This window comes from Rhinolophus sinicus, linkage group LG07, assembly GCF_036562045.2.
Source record: "Rhinolophus sinicus isolate RSC01 linkage group LG07, ASM3656204v1, whole genome shotgun sequence".
In the NCBI taxonomy this organism is placed as follows: Eukaryota; Metazoa; Chordata; class Mammalia; order Chiroptera; family Rhinolophidae; genus Rhinolophus; species Rhinolophus sinicus.
The window spans coordinates 79,363,791-79,381,974 of record NC_133757.1 but is presented as its reverse complement, the minus strand read 5'-3'; the positions used below and the strand labels follow the sequence as shown (position 1 = coordinate 79,381,974).

General features: G+C 59.7%; 2 protein-coding genes across 5 annotated transcripts; one reads left to right on the top strand and one right to left on the bottom strand.

Annotated features, from left to right (window-relative positions):
* Window positions 1–1,785: 1,785 nt before the first annotated feature.
* Window positions 1,786–11,161, bottom strand: ANO8 (anoctamin 8). Of its 3 annotated transcripts, XM_074337934.1 has the most exons (19): window positions 10,814–11,161; window positions 9,937–10,047; window positions 9,674–9,806; window positions 9,354–9,492; window positions 9,180–9,276; window positions 8,457–8,573; window positions 8,252–8,379; window positions 7,993–8,154; window positions 7,698–7,850; window positions 7,456–7,582; window positions 7,294–7,349; window positions 7,137–7,211; window positions 6,802–6,933; window positions 5,541–6,353; window positions 5,110–5,301; window positions 4,860–4,991; window positions 4,669–4,779; window positions 3,289–3,967; window positions 1,864–2,456 (listed from the first exon to the last, which is right to left on the bottom strand). In XM_074337934.1, exons 1-19 carry the CDS (start codon window positions 10,917–10,919, stop codon window positions 2,083–2,085), a joined length of 3,837 nt encoding a protein of 1,278 aa, XP_074194035.1. In that variant the 5' UTR covers window positions 10,920–11,161; the 3' UTR covers window positions 1,864–2,082. The 3 variants fall into 3 exon arrangements, with proteins under 3 accessions (XP_019592448.2, XP_074194035.1, XP_074194036.1); XM_019736889.2 differs by lacking the exon at window positions 6,802–6,933 and having other exon boundaries at window positions 1,786–2,456; window positions 10,814–11,159; XM_074337935.1 differs by lacking the exons at window positions 9,937–10,047; window positions 10,814–11,161 and having other exon boundaries at window positions 9,354–9,575.
* Window positions 11,162–13,188: 2,027 nt separating this feature from the next.
* GTPBP3 (GTP binding protein 3, mitochondrial) lies at window positions 13,189–16,763 on the top strand. 2 transcript variants are annotated; one of them, XM_019737040.2, is made up of 9 exons: window positions 13,189–13,345; window positions 13,655–13,902; window positions 14,005–14,091; window positions 14,179–14,381; window positions 14,546–14,618; window positions 14,711–14,854; window positions 15,039–15,204; window positions 15,495–15,773; window positions 15,946–16,763. In XM_019737040.2, exons 1-9 carry the CDS (start codon window positions 13,293–13,295, stop codon window positions 16,169–16,171), a joined length of 1,479 nt encoding a protein of 492 aa, XP_019592599.2. In that variant the 5' UTR covers window positions 13,189–13,292; the 3' UTR covers window positions 16,172–16,763. The 2 variants fall into 2 exon arrangements, with proteins under 2 accessions (XP_019592599.2, XP_074194037.1); XM_074337936.1 differs by having other exon boundaries at window positions 15,558–15,773; window positions 15,946–16,318.
* Window positions 16,764–18,184: the final 1,421 nt, after the last annotated feature.

The following is an 18,184-nucleotide window of genomic DNA, read 5'->3' as shown; positions in this document are numbered from 1 at the left end:
CCCCCCCAAGTGCTGGGGCCCCAGGAGCAGCTGGATTCTCTTGGGAGCCTGCTGCAGCTACCTTGCTCAGAGCTAAGACCTGCCTGGACCCACCCTTTTGCCTCACCTGTCAAGTGTCCCCGAGGATCATGACACCCCCAAGAGACAGTCCACGCCACCAATGACAGAGCTGTGGTGGATGCCACACCGGGACATTGGCAAGCATGGCGGCACGCCCAGCAGCCACTGTGGAGACAGCCCAGGTGGCCTGGCTTCATGCCCCTGGTTCCAAGAGGAGGCACACGGAGTGCGGCGGAACATAGGGGGTGTTCAGGCTCCAGGCAGAAGGTTCCAGGCCCTGGGCCCAGGGCCAGGGGGAATCCTGCTTCTCCCCAACAGTCCTGAGCAGGGGCTGCTGTGTCAGAGCTGAGGGTGCTAAGGGGTTAGACCATGGAGCTGAAGGAGGTTCCTGCTCCAGATGTCCCATGTGACGGGCCCTGCCTGAGCCAGCTGCACAGGCTCGGGTTGCCCAGCCCCTCCTTTGGTAGAAGGTTCCAGGTTAGGCCCTTCAGCTGTGTCATGGGGCCAGGGGCTTCACCTCCCAGTTCAGGTGGTATCCCTACCATGGGTGCAGTGTTGGGTTCCTGTGGTGACAAGGCAGGTGCCAGCAGGCTTGATCGTGGTGGTGCTGAGGCTCTCAGACTTGCTGAGAATGCCCAGTCCCAGGGGCTGGGCTAGCCCTGGGCAGGCACATGACATTGCTGATGGTTAGTAACAGAAGCTGGCGGGACCAGCTTCAAAGCCACGGCAGAGCAGGAGCAGGCAGTACCTGTACCCTCATCTTCCCAGCGCCCCTTTGCATCCTGCCAATGTTATCCATGGTGTGGGTGGGTAGGGGTCCTCAACCACGTCCAACCCAGACCTCCCTGTGGACTCGGGTGCAGGTCCCGAAGCTAGCCTCCACCCACTCCTGCCCTTGTGTCCCCCCTTACTCCTGTGCTCTCCCAAATACCTAACTCTACCTTTCCACACCTCTGTGCCTTTGCACAGGCTTCTCTCCTGTCTTCTGTGAACCCCTGACTTCTTTCAGAGTCCCCTCCCCCCAGTGCCCCTTCTTCATACTTGCTACTCCTACTCCGGCCCTGGGGCAGGGCCCCATCAGGCTCTGAGACTTTGGATGTGGACACATTTGAGGTTTGGAGAGAGGCCACCTCTATCCCTGGATACCCAGGGATGAGTCCCAGTAACTCTGGTCTGACAGCCACCCCACAGTAGGACATTCTAGCCACTCCCCAACACCACCCCATCTGTCGGGGGATTCCCTGGAATGTGCCCTCAATTTTTCAAATCGGGTGCAAGGTGCCTTTCAATTTTCAGGCTGTAAGTTCTCATGGCCCCTGGCTCCTCAGATGGCGGCCTGGGAGGCAGATGTGCCAGAAAATGCAGCTGAGAAGACTGTGCCACCCTAGCAGGGCCGAAGCTGACTCAGGCCCCAGGCCTGGCACCCAAACTGCTGAGTCCTTTCAGCACTTTGAGATTTCTTCCTTTGTCTAGGAGGCTGAAGACGTGGCCTGAGGCTATGCCGCTCCTCCCAGGGGCCCCACGCCTGGAGTTGGTCCCCAAATCTGGGCCGTCTCAGAGGCCGCAGTCTGGAGTTTTCCATGGCCTCGAGACCCAGTTCTTAGGAGGCACGAAGGTCACGGGACTGGAGGAGCACTCATCCCAGGCCCACCAGGCCCCGAAAGCCAGCACCAACCTCCAGTCACTGGGCCTTCTGAGCCCCATTTCCACTGCTCCATCCTCGGGCACTGTTGAAATATACTTTTTATTGCATTTCTGCCGTTTTACAAAAATATGACAAAATAAATTAAAAACAAATAAATAATCGCTTATTCTGTGTTTTCTGTTTTTTTTTGGGGGTGTTTCCTTTCATTTCCCCCATCCAGTCAAAAGGAAAACGGCAGATAAGGAGGCCCGGGCCCTTGCCCCTTGGGGGTGGGCAGCCAATACTGGGGGACGCGGGGCGAAAGCATTTCCTGGGTGGCGGCTGCCCCTCCTTGGCTGCTATTGCATGAGAACAGGAAGGCAGGGCGCCCGGCAGAGCTAGTGCCAGCCGCTGGGCCAGCAAACGGCCTGGGGGCTGGGGCTGGGGCTGGGGCTGGGGCTGGGCGAGGGCGCGGGGGGCTCGGAGGATGGTGGTAGCGGTGGAGGCGCTAGGCTGTAGAAGCTGGTATCCCCCGGCAGGGGCTGAGGGCCAGGCGGGGGCCCGGCCAGGGCACAGGGTGGGCACTCGGTGTCAGCGGTGGGAGCCTGGCGGGGGGCGGCACCCTCACCCCCGCATCCCCATGGCCTGTCCCACTGCCAGCAGCCGGTGGGCGGCGTCGGCGGCCGGGGCAGCGGCGTTGGTGTTGATGGCGCGGGGCTCCGGCTGCGGTGGGTGCGAAGGGCAGGGGCGCCCACGAGGGCCAGCGCTGTCCCTGCGGAGGCGAGAGGGGCCGTTCCGGGGAATGCCCCCCTGCCGCCGGATCCCGCTCGGGACCCTGCCCACGCTCCCTCCCGGCTTCCAGGCACATCAGGGCCTTATTGCTTCTAATCAGTGTTGGGGTGCATCCCCTGCCTAGGCACTGCACCCTTCCCTCTCCGGGAAGAGGCCAGTCTGAGGAAGTCCCTCTGATTTCAAACGTAAGTCCCTGGTCCTGCAGCTGCCATCTCTTGGGCTCCCTGGTAATGGGCAGCTGGACCCTTGGCTGGAGTTGGGACCAGTGAGGTGGGAGAGACTGGGGGTGAGGCCTGCACCTCTGCTCAGCACAAATTTGTGGGTGCAGCCTGAGGCCGATCACCCCAAGCTCCTTAGTTGGGCAGCCCCAGCCTCAGGAAGGCTTCCTCCAACACTAGGCGGCAGGGTGAGGACTTGCATAGAGACCTGGGGGATCCAGTCCCCCCAGAGTGAGCTGGGTGAGGGGTCTCATGGGGGCAGGAGAGGCTGGGCCAGGTGGTGGAGGGGCCTCCCTCGTCTCTGCTGGCACCAGAGCTTGGTGGGTGGGGTGCCCTGGGAGGGCACTGGGACAGGGGGCTTTGGCTTCCCTCCCTGGGGTGAGGAGGGTGAGGCACGGGGCTCCAGGTGCTCGAGGGTCCTGGAGACTGAGCAGGCTTTGATGGAGGCTTCAGGTACCATGGACCCAGGTCCCCAACCAATAGCAGAGACTAGGCCTCCTCTGTCCCCTTCAACCCCTCCCTCCAGGCCTGCCCACCCCACCATACCCCCAAAGCCCAGCCCAGAGTCCCCACCCCCGAGTTAAAGCTTGTGACCTGAGCCTTCCTCTTCAGGCCGGGGGACGTCCGGCTCCTCAGCTGCAGCCTCATCCGCCGGCCCACTGCACTGAGACCGGCCACTGCCGCTGCCACTGCCACCGCCGGGGGTCCCATCCAGCCGGGCCTGCCCGCCCGCCCCATTGGCCCCGGTCTCAGCCCGGGCCCCGCCGAAGGGGAAGAGCTTGCCGGCGTGGAAGGCCTTGGGCGGTGAGTGGCTGCGCTCAGGGTCTCGCCGGGTTTCCGGCGACTTGAGGAACTTGAAGCTGAGGAAGGCGGGCAGGCGGGTGTCACTGCCTGTAGGCGACTGGGCCGGGGGCAGCCGGGTGGCGGGGCTGGGCCCCGTGCCTGCCAGGGAGGACGCAGCCCCTGACGACAGGAACTTGCCCTGTAGTGGGATGATCTGCTTCAGCTTCATGACGTTGTTGGGCGCCAGCAGAGACCCTGGGCGCTTGGGTCGCTCCGGCCCGTGGCCACCTGCCCCGCTGCCTTTGGCCTTGGCTGAGGCCTTATCAGGGGCAGTGGGGTCCAGCCCGGAGCCCTCCGCTCGCGCCTCCTCCCGGCCGCTGGTGTCCCGCTCCCGCCGGGCGTGGTGCTCCGCGTGGCGCTGGCGCTCCTCCTCCTCCCGCCGCCGCCGCTGCTGCTGCTGGTAGCGGTGCTGGGCCTGGCGCTCATGTCTCTGTGGGCAGAGCAGGTTATTACTGGGACTGGGAAGAGAGGGGATGTGAGCTCTCTGTGGGAGTGGGGAAAGAGCTAAACATTCATTGGGCATCAACTGTATCCCTAGACCCATGACGGTGCTTTCTGAGAATGAAGAACAGAACAAACGTTTACTGGCCACCAACTCTGTCTCCAGCCACATGCCAGACACCGTCTTAGGAATTGGGAGAGTGTAAACAAATATGGGGCCTTACCCATTCCCTGCTTTCTGGAGAACCAATGAGAGACAGAGCTGTGACTGTCATAGACCAGAGTCCACACTGGCCAGTCCAGTAGCCACATGTGGCTTTGTCAATGTCAATTCAAGTGTGCATAGGCCACCTGTTGTGAGGGGCTACACGGGCAGTGCAGACACAGGACATCTCCCTCCCCATGGAGACCTCCGCGGCTTGGTGCTCATGAGCTTGTTGACCCTCTCTGAAGCTTTCTGAGGAAAGCAGCAAAAGCTGGGCTTCTAGGAAGCAGCAGCCATGTCCCTGAGTCGGAATGGGATGCTGCTGAGGCAACTGGCGGTGCCTGAATGTCCCGAGTGCCAGCCTGCTGCTGGATGTCTCTGGGATTCTGGAAGGGACTGGCCTGTTTGGCTAAGGCAGCCAGCCAGGTGGAAGAGATGGCCCACTGAATGGAGGGGTAAACTGAGCCCAGCCCCATGCCACATACCTTGAAAGCCTCCCGGCGCTGATACTCAAGCTTAGCCATCTCCTCAGCTACCCAGCCCGGGATGTCAGGGATGGCCACATGGATAAGGTACTTGAGAAGCAGAGCGAAGTGCTGAGGTGACAGAGGAGGAGGCTGCAGGCTCAGGGATACCTGTTCACAGCCCAGCTCCCCCGCACAGCCGCCAGCCCCACCTCGAGCACCACCACAGACACGATGGCTGCCTCAGGGCTGAGCCAGGGGAAGAGGCGCTGCAGCTGCCCGCACTGGCCAATGAGATAGCAGTTGACTACGATTGCCAGGACGCCCATGGCCTCCATCACCTTCTGCAAGAGGACATGGTGGGGCTCAGGTGGGGTCAGCCTTCCTCCCTGGGACTCATGCTCCTCCTCAGTGCAACCCGTCTCCCTGTGCTTCCGCTTGGAGCCCTTGGCCCTCCCACACCTGCCACTGGCCGATGCTTTCAACCCGCTGCCCAAAGGGCCGTTGCAGCCCCGTGCACAGCTTGAGGGCGTCACTGCGGATCTCAATGAGGTTGTTGATCAGGGCGCACAGAGCAGCCAGGGGAAAGGCGGACGAGAAGAGCACGACATAGCCAAACTGCACGAACATCTCCTGGTAGTCCTGGAACGTGTCCTGCGGGCATGTACCGGGCTGTGGCCTCGGGTCCTCCCTCCGACCAGGACACCTCCCCCTTAGAGTACCTTCCTCTGTCAAGCCCACCTCTCTTAGATTATCCAGAATGGACCCAAAGTCTCTCCCTCTGGCAGGCTCCTGACCACATCAAGGGCCCCATTACCACCCGCACCTCCACCATCACACTGTGCGCCTGCCCCTCTGACCGCCCTGCCTCCTCCCTCAGATACCCGCCTCACCTCATACTTCTTCATACAGCTCTCAAGCTCAGCCTGGGTGAGCTGGGGTGAGTGCTCCTCCTCGGGCGGGTCAATCCAAGAGGACCGGTTTTGCCGCCGCTGCCTCCGGGCTGAGTCGCCCGAGCCAGGCTCTGGCTCTGGTCCCCCATATGGCCCCTGGTCACGGCCCTCACCCCTGGGCCGGCGGAGTAGGACAGCTGGGGGCTCCCGTTCAGGGCTGCCAGAAGCCCCCTCCGCCTCATCGTCCTCCTCCGTCAGCGTGAACACACCGGGCTCCAGCCCCTTCTCCACCATTGTGGGGCTCCCCTCCTCCAGGAGGGCTTCCGGGCTTGGGCCAGGCCGATGTCGCCCAGCTCCCCGCTCAGCGAAGCTGACCTTCTTCAGACGAAGCCCACAGTCCAGGAGGCCACCCTCCTCGCCCTCCTCCTCATCATCCTCTTCCTCCTCGTCTTCCTCGTCCTCATCCTCCTCTTCCTCCTCCTTGCCTCCCCGCAGCCTCTCTCCCACCTCCCCTCCCTCCCCTGCTGGCCGCTGCTCCACTGTAGCTTCCTCCTCCTCCTCAGGTGCCCCGCAGCCCCCGCTGAGACACCTGCGGCTCCCTGCACTACCGCTGCCACCACCCTCTTCGGCCTGGGCTTCAAGGCGGTGGGGTGCAGGGTGCCGGAGGCTGAGCAGGCCAAGCAGGGCCCGGGCCAGCTCCCAGGCGGCCTGCAGGCCAAGCTCGCCACGGCCCAGCCTCCGGTACAGGTGTGGCTGCAGGACCTCGCGAACGTTCTGGAGGAACTGGCGGGTGATCAGCAGAGTGGCCAGCATCTGGGGGCAGGAAGGGGGTGGAGAGAGGCCACGTGGGGAGCAGGCGGGGCCCTGGGCACCAGGACAGGCTGCTAGGAGGCGGCACCCGCCCTCCCAGAGCAAGTTTCCAGACACTCACTCTAACCCAATTCCTAACTCCTCCCTTTTGGACGTCCCTAAACACAGAGTTCCCAGCCTCTGCTTCTATCACCATTCACCTGCCACCAACCGTAGCCCAGCCAGCCACAGCGCTCCTAGCTAACCTAGCTGCAGGTTTGGAGCTGCCCTGCTTGCAGCACTGCCCAGGAGCTCAGCCAGTGCCTGGGACCTTGAGGGGCCCCTGCCACCTGCACCCCACCAGTGGAGCCCCAACCCCTCACAGCACGCACCCTCGGCTTGGAGTGAGGCCCCCAGCACAGCCACACAGCCCGCCCCAGCGAAGCCCCTTAGGCTCGCCACCTGCCCATACTTTGGCCCGGGCCAGGCGCAGGAGGCCCCGGAGGGAGAGGAGGAGCAGGCGGAACCGCAGGGCCGCGAGCGGGACCAGCACCGCCCGAAGCTGCCGCTCGAGGCTCTGGGACAGGGACAGGACGAGCAGGAGCTGTGAAGGGACCGATGGACGGACAGGTAGACGGACAGATGGGGGGTGAAAGGCAGAGAGACGACACACGGATGGACGGACGGACAGAGAGGAGAAAAGGATGGAGGAGGGGGGGAGGGGCTGGAGAGCCCATGGACCCCTTGGGCCAGGCCTGGCCCCCCACTGGCCGCCATGGGGAGCACTGCCTCAGGTCAGGGTCTCACCTCTTTCAGGCGCTCCATGTCCTTGAGGTAGAAGCCAATGTAGAAGAGGCTCAGGTAGGAATTGACGAACTGGAACTGAGGGAAGCAGACGGGCGTTCACCCTGCCATCCCATCCCCAGGAGTCCCCACTGTGCCCCACCTGCTGGCCACCACTCACCAGGACGACCTTGATGATGAGGTGCTTCTCGTAGGCGCTTTCCAGCCGGTAATTCTCTGGGGGCCAAGGGAGTGAGTGAGAGTGCAGCCAGGCTCCCCATGGGCACTGGGGATCTTTCTCCCCACGGGCAGGGCAGCAGGGACCTCCCCTTGATGGGCATACCCATGTCGTTGAGCCAGATAGCAAGCTTCTTATATCCTTCTGCACTTACGCTGACCAACAAGGCCAGCACGACCTTGGGCAGGAAGCGGGCGAGACGAGGCAGTCCTTTCACACTCAGCACCAGCTCCTGCAGGGGCAGGGAGTTCACAGATCACCCCCAGCCACTGGCCTTAAGTCAGGCTGGACCTAGGTGGGTGGTTACCAGGTCAGGGCTGGGGCCAGGGCTGGGGGCCGGAGGTCACCTGCAGTTGGAAGCAGCCGAGCATGAGCAGGAACACACAGGCCAGGCAGGTGAGGCACAAGGGAACACTCACAAACAGCTGGAAGAACAGCCGCTTCCAGGGTGGATAGTAGAACTCCTCAGCCCTCGTCACAGGGCTGATGCGTCGCACGCCCTGGCAGAGGACAGGGGCCGGGCCCAGCAGCATGAGGCTAAGGGGCTGCCCCTGCCCCACACACCCTTCCCACATCCTTCCCAATTTCCGTCCATTGTGCCTTTGCTTGCACATTGCCCCCACCTGGTGCACCCGTACTTACCCTGAACTGGGGTCGTGGCTCTTCCACCGCTTCCCCAGGTGAGTCCAGTGTCCCCCACTTGTAGGCTAGCTCTGCCCCCCTCCGTTTCCACTCCTCCAAGAACAGCGTCGACCAGACCACGTTGAACAGGGCAAAGACCACACAGGATACATCCCGGCTTGTCTGGAGGTGGTGGAAGAGGGCTTAGCTGTTGGCCAGGCTGCCCCAGGAAAGAGGGTGTCTCCAGCAACCCAGCCCCCGCCCAGCCCCGGCCCAGCACCTGATCAGCCTCTGTGAAGGTATAGAGTACAGAGCCGAAGACAGCTGGGTACACCATTGCCGATGTGTAGAAGCCCAGCCAGGCAAAGTACAGGGCAATCTTCACACCAAAGTAGTCACAGATTTCATCTGCCAGGGGGACAGGGGTTCCTGGTCAGCTCTGCCTGCCTCCTGGGATCCCTACCCACCCCTGGCCCAGGCCGCACCTAGAGGCTGGTTTTCACACACAGCCTGCACCCATGACTTCATGAGGCGGTTCAAGATGCGCTGCTCGTGGACCGGGAACACTTGCTGGATAATCCCACGGGCCGCCAGCTCAGGGACTGTTGGGGGACAAGAATGGGTAACCCCCTTCTCTCTGCCTGTGCCTGGCCTGGCCAGACCGCCTTGGCTGAAACCCAAGTCACAACTTTTTGTCTGCTCTTAAACCTGCAAAAGATCTTCCCAGGGGACGATTTCTGGGTTGATGGAATATCTGGTTCTCCTTCAGAATTTAAGAGGTGTAGGCACAGGTACAGGCAGGGAAGGGTGCAAGAAACCTAGAAAGGTGGAGTCCCAGTAGGGAACCATGTTTTTAAGTAAAGCCATTGGCCTCAGTTCATTGCCCTGAATGTCTGAGGAATGGTACAAATCTGGTATCAGAAACTTGCAGACACTGGTTTCCTGGAGGGGAAACTGAGGCTTAGGGCCGCCCAGCACAATATACATGGAGTGCTGTCCATGGTCCTGCCCCTTCCTTATCCCAGACCCAGAAAAGGTTCTCTTGGATCTGGCTCCTGGGGAATAAGCCCCACCCTTTGCTAAGGCCACACCCATTCAGTTCATTGATCTGGTTCCAGGTCCCGCCCAATGCTTCACTAGCCCCTGATTGGTTGGATCTAGGCCCAACTCCCCAACATGTGATTGAAGAGTTGGTCCACCTCACTCACTAATTGGCTGGTCCTCCAGAAAGCGCACGTTGTGCAGCGCCTCACCCTGCTTGGCACGCAGATTCTGAAGCCAGAAGCGGATGATGCTCTGGCGCTCCTGCAGGGGACAGGGCGTGAGTATAGCAAGTAGCGTCCTGGGTGTTAGGAGTATGAACTGGGGCTGAGCTGGCGCACCTGGGAGGTGAAGAAGCGCAGCTCACTCTCCACATTTTCATAAATGAAGTCCTCCTCGCAGGAGAAGCCGCGGGTACCCCCGCCAAACTCAGCCTTCACTGCTTTGCGCAGACCCAGCTCGTCGGCCCCTCGGAGTAGGCTGCGGGAGGGCAGGGGAGGTGGGATCACAGGGAGACCCTGGCTCTCCATCCTGGAGCCAGGGATAGTGCAACTGGCGGCCGCCTGGGAGAAACACAGAGCGGCTGGACCATGTAGTTGGCACTTGGAAGGGTGGGGAGCTGGGCGGCAGGCTCAGAGAGAGGCCAGGGACAGGGACTTACCTCTCATACGTGGCGGTAACGAAGAAGGCATAGGCACGCGTGTGGCGGTGGTGGCGGACTTGCACAATGAGCTCGGGGATGCCCACGCGGATGTGGTTCAGCAGCCATAGCAGCGTGTGGTCATCCGTTGTGTCTGCCAAGGGGCACAGGGACTGATGGCTCTTGTCACGGAGGGTCCGAGGCCTCCTTCAGCCAGACTCCCACTCAGGGGAGCCCAGCTCAGGGGAGCCCTGTCTGGGCACTGGGCGGGTGGGCACAGGTACCTGGGAAGGTCATCAGCACGTCGCAGTTCTCTGTGGGCACAGTCTTCATCCACGCTTTGTGGGACACCAGGTATCGACCAGCTTGCAGGAGCCGCTTTCCAAAAAGCTTATCTGGGGGGCAGGCGGGACACCTGGGGTCAGGCCACTCCTGGACAGGACGGAGAGAGCCTGGCCTCCAGCCCATGCCCCTGCTCACACACTCACCAGGGCTCCTGAGCACTCAGCCTGGCATTCAAGGCCCTGCGAGCTCTAGCCTTGGCTTGTTTCCGTCCCTTCACGTCCTTGCACCAGAGGGCCCTCCTTCAGAAATGCCCTTCCCCCAGGCCCTCACTTACAAATCTTACTCATTCTTGAGGCCCAGCTCCGCCTCCAAAACCACAATGGATGGGGCAATCACTCGCAGCCCTGAGCACTTCACCACAGTATGTCAGCGCATCCTCACAGCTGGGTGCGGTTCTTACCCCCATTTCACAGGTGGGGAAACAGAAGCCCAAAGCATTTAAGTCACGCGCCCAAGGTCACACAGCCAAGCTGGGATTCGAACCCAGGACTGTGTGATTCTGTACACTCTGCGGAGAGGAACTCTCAAGCGCATCCCTGCCGGGACGCGACCCGGTAGCCCAAGGGGTGACGCGGCTCATCTAAGAGCCTGGGTTCTCGGAGGGGCGTGTCCGTGTCTCTGCTCTGGGACCCCCCCCCCCCACCGCTGCACCTTCCCGCCCGCGCTCGCACGGTCGCAGCCGCAGTGTCGGGAGGAGCCTGCCCCTCCACTGGACTCCAGGACGGGGACAGCTGACCCCAATATCCCTTCTCGTTTAGCCGACGCGAGCACCCGAGGCACCTGCAACCCTGACAGATCCAGCCGCCGCACACCTACCCAGAACTCCGGACGCCGGGGCTGCCGGCTCGCCCTCTGGCGGGGGCCTCTTGCCGCGCTCGCCCTCCAGGGACGTGCCCCCGGAGCCAGAGGCGGCTTCGGCCATGGCGAGGGCAGGGCAGGTCAGGGGCAGCGGGCGGCCGAGGCGCGGAGGGACCGCGGGAGCATGGGGCGGGTGCAGCCGCGGAGCGCGCCGTAGGAGTAGACAAAGGCCGCACCCGCCCGCGCGGGCCGCCGTCCCCGCGTGCCCGAGCGCTGCTTCTCGTCCCCGCGCGCGCCGAACCTCGAGTCTCCAGCTGGGCCCTGCGCACGTCGCTCTGGGGTTCTCGACTCCGCCCGCGTTGTTTTCTGGGTTTTGTTCTCGCCCGCCCACATCGATTTCTGGTGCTCGTTCCCGCCCGCACCGAAAGTGCATCCCCTGGGTTGTCCCTGCCCATGCCGAATTCTGGGTCTCGTACCCGCACGCCCCGGATTCCCCGCCTGAGTTTCCTCTCTGAAAAGGCGCATTTGGAATTTGAGATGGGTGTGATTTGATTACAACTAGATGTGAGTGGGGAAGGCCTGGTCTGGGAAGATTCCGGGTGACGATGACTTTAACCACCACAGCTGGAATGTGAATAATTATAGCAGGTTCTGCGTCAGGGCTTTAGCATACGTTCTAGGACATTGCCAAGGACACCCTTCACCCCCTTTGTCCAGTTCAACCTGGCATCCTTCAGGATGTAACCTCAGAGAGGACCAGATAGAGTTGCCAATTTAGCAAATAAAAATACAGTCCTCCCAGTTAGATATGTTAACCTAAAAATAAAAGTCCTTTCAAAGTGAGAAAAAGTGTTTATTTAAGATCAATAAAAACAGCTATTCGGGATGGACTGATTAGAGCAGAAGCCCAAATAATGTTTCAATTAGGAAATAAAGGCAATGGGTATTTATAAGAAAGGGAGGGGGCACAATTACATCGACAGAAGGAAGGCGTTTCTATTGGTGCAGTTAACATAACATACTGATGTTAATTCTAAACAATGTTTTAAATTTTCAGTCCAGTGGTCATAATATCTGCTTTCTTGTTACCTGTGCAAACAGTTCTTTGGGAAACAAGTTTGCTTAGGCCCAGTCTAAAGGTTGTTTTACCCTGTTTTAACATCCCAAAGACTTGAGGCTTAAGACGTACAGGCAGTTCTTCCGAGATGGCAGCTCTGACTCCATTTTAAAGAGGCTCCGTTTACATTATTTTTTACAAATATAAATTTCAGATAAACGAAGAAATTTTTAGTATGTTCCAAATAGTATATGGGACACAACATTATTCACTGTTTATTCGAAATTCACATTCAACTGGGCAGCCTGTATTTTGCGTGTAACCTGAACACCTGCCCATCCTGAGACGCCTCCTCCATTAGAGCCCAGACAGGGCAGGGGCCCGGTCTGGTTCTCAGAATGCAAACAATAGGCGCTTGATGTATACTTGTGACAAATGGAGCAACTCGGAGACGGCGAATGTCATTGTTCCACCCTGTTCTACAAATTTAATAGTTGAGCAGAGCAGGGCAGTGGGGGGAATTAGAACTTTAGCCCGTCCAACAGATTCTTCCCAAAATGCAAGTGAACCGCCCGCCCGCTCCGTCCAAGAACCAGAGAATTGGCCATACGAAAGCGCCCCTGAGACCCCGCCCAGACAGTGCCTGGAATTCCACCCTCAACGCTTTATTCCTCCTAGATCCAGCGCTCTCCTGGGTTACCCTGAAAGTAATGTTCTAGACTCCCCTTTGGGGGGGGGGGGCAGAGACAGACGACATTCAGCTTTGCAGGTGCAGACCTAGGCCAGGGAGGCACAGAGGGAAGAGAGGGCTGTGCTGAGGATTCCAGGAAGGGTTTCTGGCGGAGGGAACCTTGAGCTAAGCCCTGAGGATGAGTTTGTCAAGTGAGGAAGGGTATTCGAGGCCGAGGAAACGGCGGAAGGGAAAGCTGGTGAGGGGCGAAAACCTGGACTGTTCCGGGAAAACAAGAAGGCATCTTCCCAGAAGTTTGGACAAGATTTTCCCAGCGCCATTGTGTGGGTTCTCCGGAACTCATCCCTCTGAGCCCCTGAGATGCTTTTGCTTCGCGTAAGGCTACGGATGACTAGATCAGTGAACTCTCCCCTCACTGTAATTTCCACCGCCCAGTGCCTGTATTCCTTCAGCTCTTCGTTTCCCGTATCTCGGATCCCGACAGCTCTAGGATCCTAAAAATTCGGTCTCAGGTTGCCAGGGGGAACGCTATTTCGGGACTTCCCCGCGTGCAGCCCCCTGCCTCTCCCTGGACACAGCCAATAGAAACGAAGATCTTCAGTGGGTGGGCGGTACGTCTTTTGGGGCCCCAATGGTAGTCGAGAATCGTTGAGCACTTTGCCAGTCACGCTGCGGAGTAGGCGGGGCCTCCTGCCTGGACTTGAAGCCTCCCAGGAAGGGTGCGCGGGCGAGCGGCTGGCCGGGAACCCATGTGGCGGGGGCTCTTGACCCTGGTAGCCCGGGCGGCTCGTGGGCCTCTCAGGTGGGGTGACCCGGGAAAGGGCTGTGACAGCGTGGGGCGCTCCTTGGGCCCCAAATCCTCTCTCTGGGACCTGGGGGCCCAGTTCCCTGCGGCAGGGCCACCTTTCTAGTTCTTCCAAGCCCCAATCTCTTCATCCCCCCCCCACACACAGAACCCACATATAGGTTATCTGGCCTCAGTCCTCAATCCAGTCACCTTCTGGCCTCAGAGCCTCCAGTTGGGGTCATTTCTCGACCATCGAACCCTCTATCCACCTGCCACTCTGCAGCAGAGCCTCCCAGACGCACTGACTCTCCTCTCCTGTCCCAGACCGTGCACGCGCCAGGGCAGCGGCACCCCGGTCCCCGGATCCGGGGCCACCATTTTCGCGCTGAGTTCCGGTCAAGGCCGCTGCGGCATCGCTGTGATTCGGACCAGCGGCCCCGCCAGCGGCCACGCCCTCCGAACCCTCACGGCGCCCCGGGACTTGCCCCAGGCTCGCAGGGCCTGCCTGCGCCTGCTCAGCGACCCCCGCTCCGGGGAGCCGTTGGACCGCGCGCTAGTGCTATGGTTCCCAGGTGAGGGGCTCTAGATCCTGAACTTCCTGTAGCTCCCATGACTCAGTTGACCCTCCCAAGCGTTTGCCCAGACTATGCCCTCTTGACTCCTTGCCACACCAGGTCCCCAGAGTTTCACGGGTGAGGACTGCGCGGAGTTCCACGTGCATGGAGGCCCGGCGGTGGTGAGTGGCGTCCTGCAGGCCCTGGGTGAGTCTGCAGCCTTGAGTTAGAGGTCTGGCTCTACCTGGGGCCTGCGTGGGGGCCAGGTGCTCAGTACTTGGGACCGTCTCCCAGGCAGGGTGCCAGGGCTGCGGCCAGCGGAGGCAGGCGAGTTCACCAGGCGGGCCTTCGCCCACGGGAAGCTGAGCCTGACTGAAGTGGAGGGGCTGGCAGATCTGATCCATGCCGAAACTGAGGCACAGCGGCGGCAGGCCCTGAGGCAGCTGGACGGGGAACTGGGTCACCTCTGCCAGGGCTGGGCGGACACCCTCACTAAGGCAAGTCTCCATTTGCACAGTCTCTGTCTGAGACCCCACCTGTCCATCCCCTGTGTGAAAGCTGGTCTGTGAGCCTCCAATCAGACCCGTAGGTCGGGCTGGACCTGGGCAAATTGGGGGGCTGGGTTCCTGGGTGATCACAGTACCTACCACCCCTCCCCTAGGCTCTGGCCCATGTGGAGGCCTATATTGACTTTGGGGAGGATGACAACCTGGAGGAGGGCGTTCTGGAACGAGGTGGGTCCACCTGGGGTGGGGGTGGGGACATCTGGCATCTCAGCCCCCAGGAGACCCCTCACTCCCTCCCCTCTGCTTTCCTCCATCCACAGCTGACAGCCAAGTGCGGGAGCTGGAGGTGGCACTGGGCGCACATCTTCGAGATGCCAGGCGCGGGCAGAGGCTTCGCTCAGGGGCTCACGTGGTGGTCGCGGGACCCCCCAACGCCGGCAAGAGCAGCCTAGTGAACCTGCTCAGTGCGTGGGAGGTGGGCAGGGGGTGGGGCCGGAGCAGGGGCCCGGTAAAAATGAGCTATTCAGATGTAGGGAAGGGGTTAGGGAGTTAGAAAGCTCTGTTCAGCCAGGGGCATGAGCTTGGGGGAGGTGCTCCCTCCCCTTTACTGACCTCCTCCCCTTTCTCTGACCCTCTCCCCCTTTTCAGGTCGGAAGCCTGTGTCCATCGTGTCCCCAGAGCCGGGGACCACCCGAGATGTGTTGGAGACCCCTGTGGACCTGGCCGGGTTCCCGGCACTCCTGAGCGACACGGCAGGGTTGCGGGAGGGCATGGGGCCAGTGGAGCAGGAGGGTGTGCGGCGTGCCCGCGAGAGGTGGGTGGAGAAGTGGGTGGGTGGTGGGAGGAGGAAATGAGTGGGGCCTTCCTCTCCCTTTCTCCCTGTTGCATGTGTTTTTCTTTCTTTCTGAATCAGAAGATTGAGTGGGGACTCTGTGATTTGGGTAGGGCAGCCCTTAGATTTTGGCCTCTGCCCACATGTTCTGCCTCACCTTTCATGCTCTGCCCCCAGCGCTCTGCTTGGCCTGCTCTCTCTCCATTCTGCCCAGTGCCCTTAATTGCTGTACTTTGGGGTCACTGCTCAGGTGGTTCTCCCTGCTCCCCCAGGCTGGAGCAGGCTGACCTCATCCTTGCGGTGCTGGACGCCTCTGACCTAGCCTCTCCGTCCAGCTGCAACTTCCTGGACATGGTTGTCAACCCCGTGGCAGGCCGGAGCCCCGATGGAAACAGCCAACGTCTCCTGTTGGTGCTAAACAAGTCAGACCTTCTGCCCCCTGGGGGCCCAGACCCAAGTCCTGACCTGCCCCCTCACCTGCTGCTGTCCTGCTTGACGGGGGAAGGGCTGGTCGACCTCCTGGAGGCGCTGCGGAAGGAGCTGGCTGCAGTGTGAGCCACCCCACAACCTCCCTCTACCCAGGTTCAAGTGAGGGCTGAGTCACTGGCTCTGGGCACATACTTGCCCACAGGCTCAGTTTCTATATCTGCAGAATGGGTATGATCATCCTCTGAGTGGTGGTTGTAAAGGTTAAGAGAGACCATGTTCTTTTATCATTTCCAGGTGTGGAGATCCGTCCACAGGCCCACCACTTCTGACGCGGGCAAGGCACCAGCATCACCTCCAGGGCTGCCTGGATGCCCTCGGCCATTACAAGCAAGCTAAAGATGTATCCCTGGCAGCTGAGGCCCTGCGGGTCGCCCGGGGGCACCTGGCCCACCTCACCAGTGGAGGGGGCACCGAGGAGATCCTGGACATTATTTTCCGGGACTTCTGTGTGGGCAAGTGAGGGGGACTGCTAAAACTCAGATCAGGCTGGGTGGATGCCCAGAAGCCTGGAGGCTTCTGGGAGCAGCTTAGGCCAAATGAGATTCTTATCTTCTCTGGGAAGAACTTGACCCCAAAACAGTGAGTGAACTCCCTGCTGCTGGTGGTGACCAAGCTCTAGCTGGACAGATTGCCTTGCAGGGACTTGCTGGAAGTTCAGGCCCTGGAGTGGGGCTGAACAGAGATCCCTTTGGGCGCCTTATGCTGGGGGAGTAACAATGGAGGGATGGGAGGGAGGTAGGAGGGTCGCAGGGGTCTTTGTTTAATAGTTTTTCATTTATTTTGCAAATTCCAAAGGAATATAAAAAACTCAGGTGATCCAGAAATATTTAAACGTAGAAATCTCCCTCCCCCCACCACCCACCACTAGGGTCATGGTTTAACATGTGTCCTTCTATAACTTTCTCAGAGTGTTTGCATACTTGTGGATGTACCTGTAAAATAATGTTTTGTCTTGTATTTTCTATATACATTGTGTGTTTATTGCTCATTGCTTTTTCAGTGTTAATCTCAAAACTTTGCCTCTTATATCTTAAAAGTGACTTGCAAAATCATGGAGCCCTACTCTGTTTCCATACTTAGTCTTCATTGATACACTCATTCACTCAGTGAATATTTATTAAGCACCCTCTATGGGCTAGAATTGTACACGTCATTTTACTGGATTTTCATAACAGCACAACGTGGTGGGCATTTTGTTACAGTTCTACAGATGAGGAAACAGGTTCAGAGTAGTAGTTGGTTGATAAAGGTCCCTAGCTTTGGGATTTGCACACAGGTCTGTTTAATTTGAGTTCACTGTGAGCCTTCTGTGCAACAGGCCAAGTGCAGGGTGCTGGGGATATGGACGGGAACAAGCAGCCATCACCCCTGTCTTTGTTAGAGGCACAGCTCCTTCCAGTGAGGTCTGATGGCTGCTGTGCAAACTTACAATGAGGGGACCTGACCTGGTCAGGGATTTGGCTGGCTGCCCTGCAGAGGTGGCATTTGCACTGACATCTGAATGGTGAGAAGACGGGAGCCAGATAGAGAAGGCTTGTGAGTGTCCCAGGCAGAGGGCACGGCTTATGCAAAGGTCCTGAGGTGGGAGCATCACATGATCAAGGAAGAGCACGGTGGCCAGTGTGTCTGGAGCAGAGGGAGTGCAGGGAAGAGTTGAGGGAGTTGAGCTCAAGGAAGAGGAAGGGCCTGATTATAGCGAGGCCTTGGCTTCTGAGATCTATGGGGGGCCTGCTATAGTGGTGATGAACCAGCAGAGGGCGCCTTGCTCTAACGAAGATCCTTTCCACCAACGCTCCAGTCCCTTAGGGTCCCAGGGATCCAGGCTTCCTCACCCACCTGGCAGCTTATGAATGGTCAACTCCCCTTGCCAGAGGCGGAAACTGAGTCCCAAATAGGGTCAGGATCTTTTCCAGAATCAGAAAAAGGTCTCCACCTCCAGTGGTTGAATACATAAGCTCTTGGGTTCCAGGGGACACATGAGCAGAGGCAGGGAGGTGCTTCCAGGGCTCACGAAGGGTATGAAAGGGTCTTCAGGAGACACCCACCACCCAACTAAAGGGGACCCCCAACTTCGGGTCTTCACAGACTTTACTGCAATATGTCACTATTTGTTGATTTCTTTGCTTATTCAACAGCTGTGGTCGCCCCTGAGGGGTGGGCTCCTGGAGGGAAAAGGTCACTCTTCTAGATGAGTCCATGGATATTACTACTATGCCCATTTTGCAGAAAAGCAAACTGATGTTCAGAGAAGAAAAGCAATATTGCGGGTCTAGTGGGGGTGGGTGTCCAGATGTCATAGCATGGGGAGGGTCCAGAGAGCTCCCAGGACTGGTGAGCAGGGTCTGGGTGGGGAGGGAGACTTGGGGCAGGATGCCTGGGCCTCCACCTACCTCCCCCTGGACACTGGCACATCGCTGGACCAAGGTCCTTGGCTACAGTCCTTTTTTTCCAAGAAGGGTGAGGCAGTTTGTGG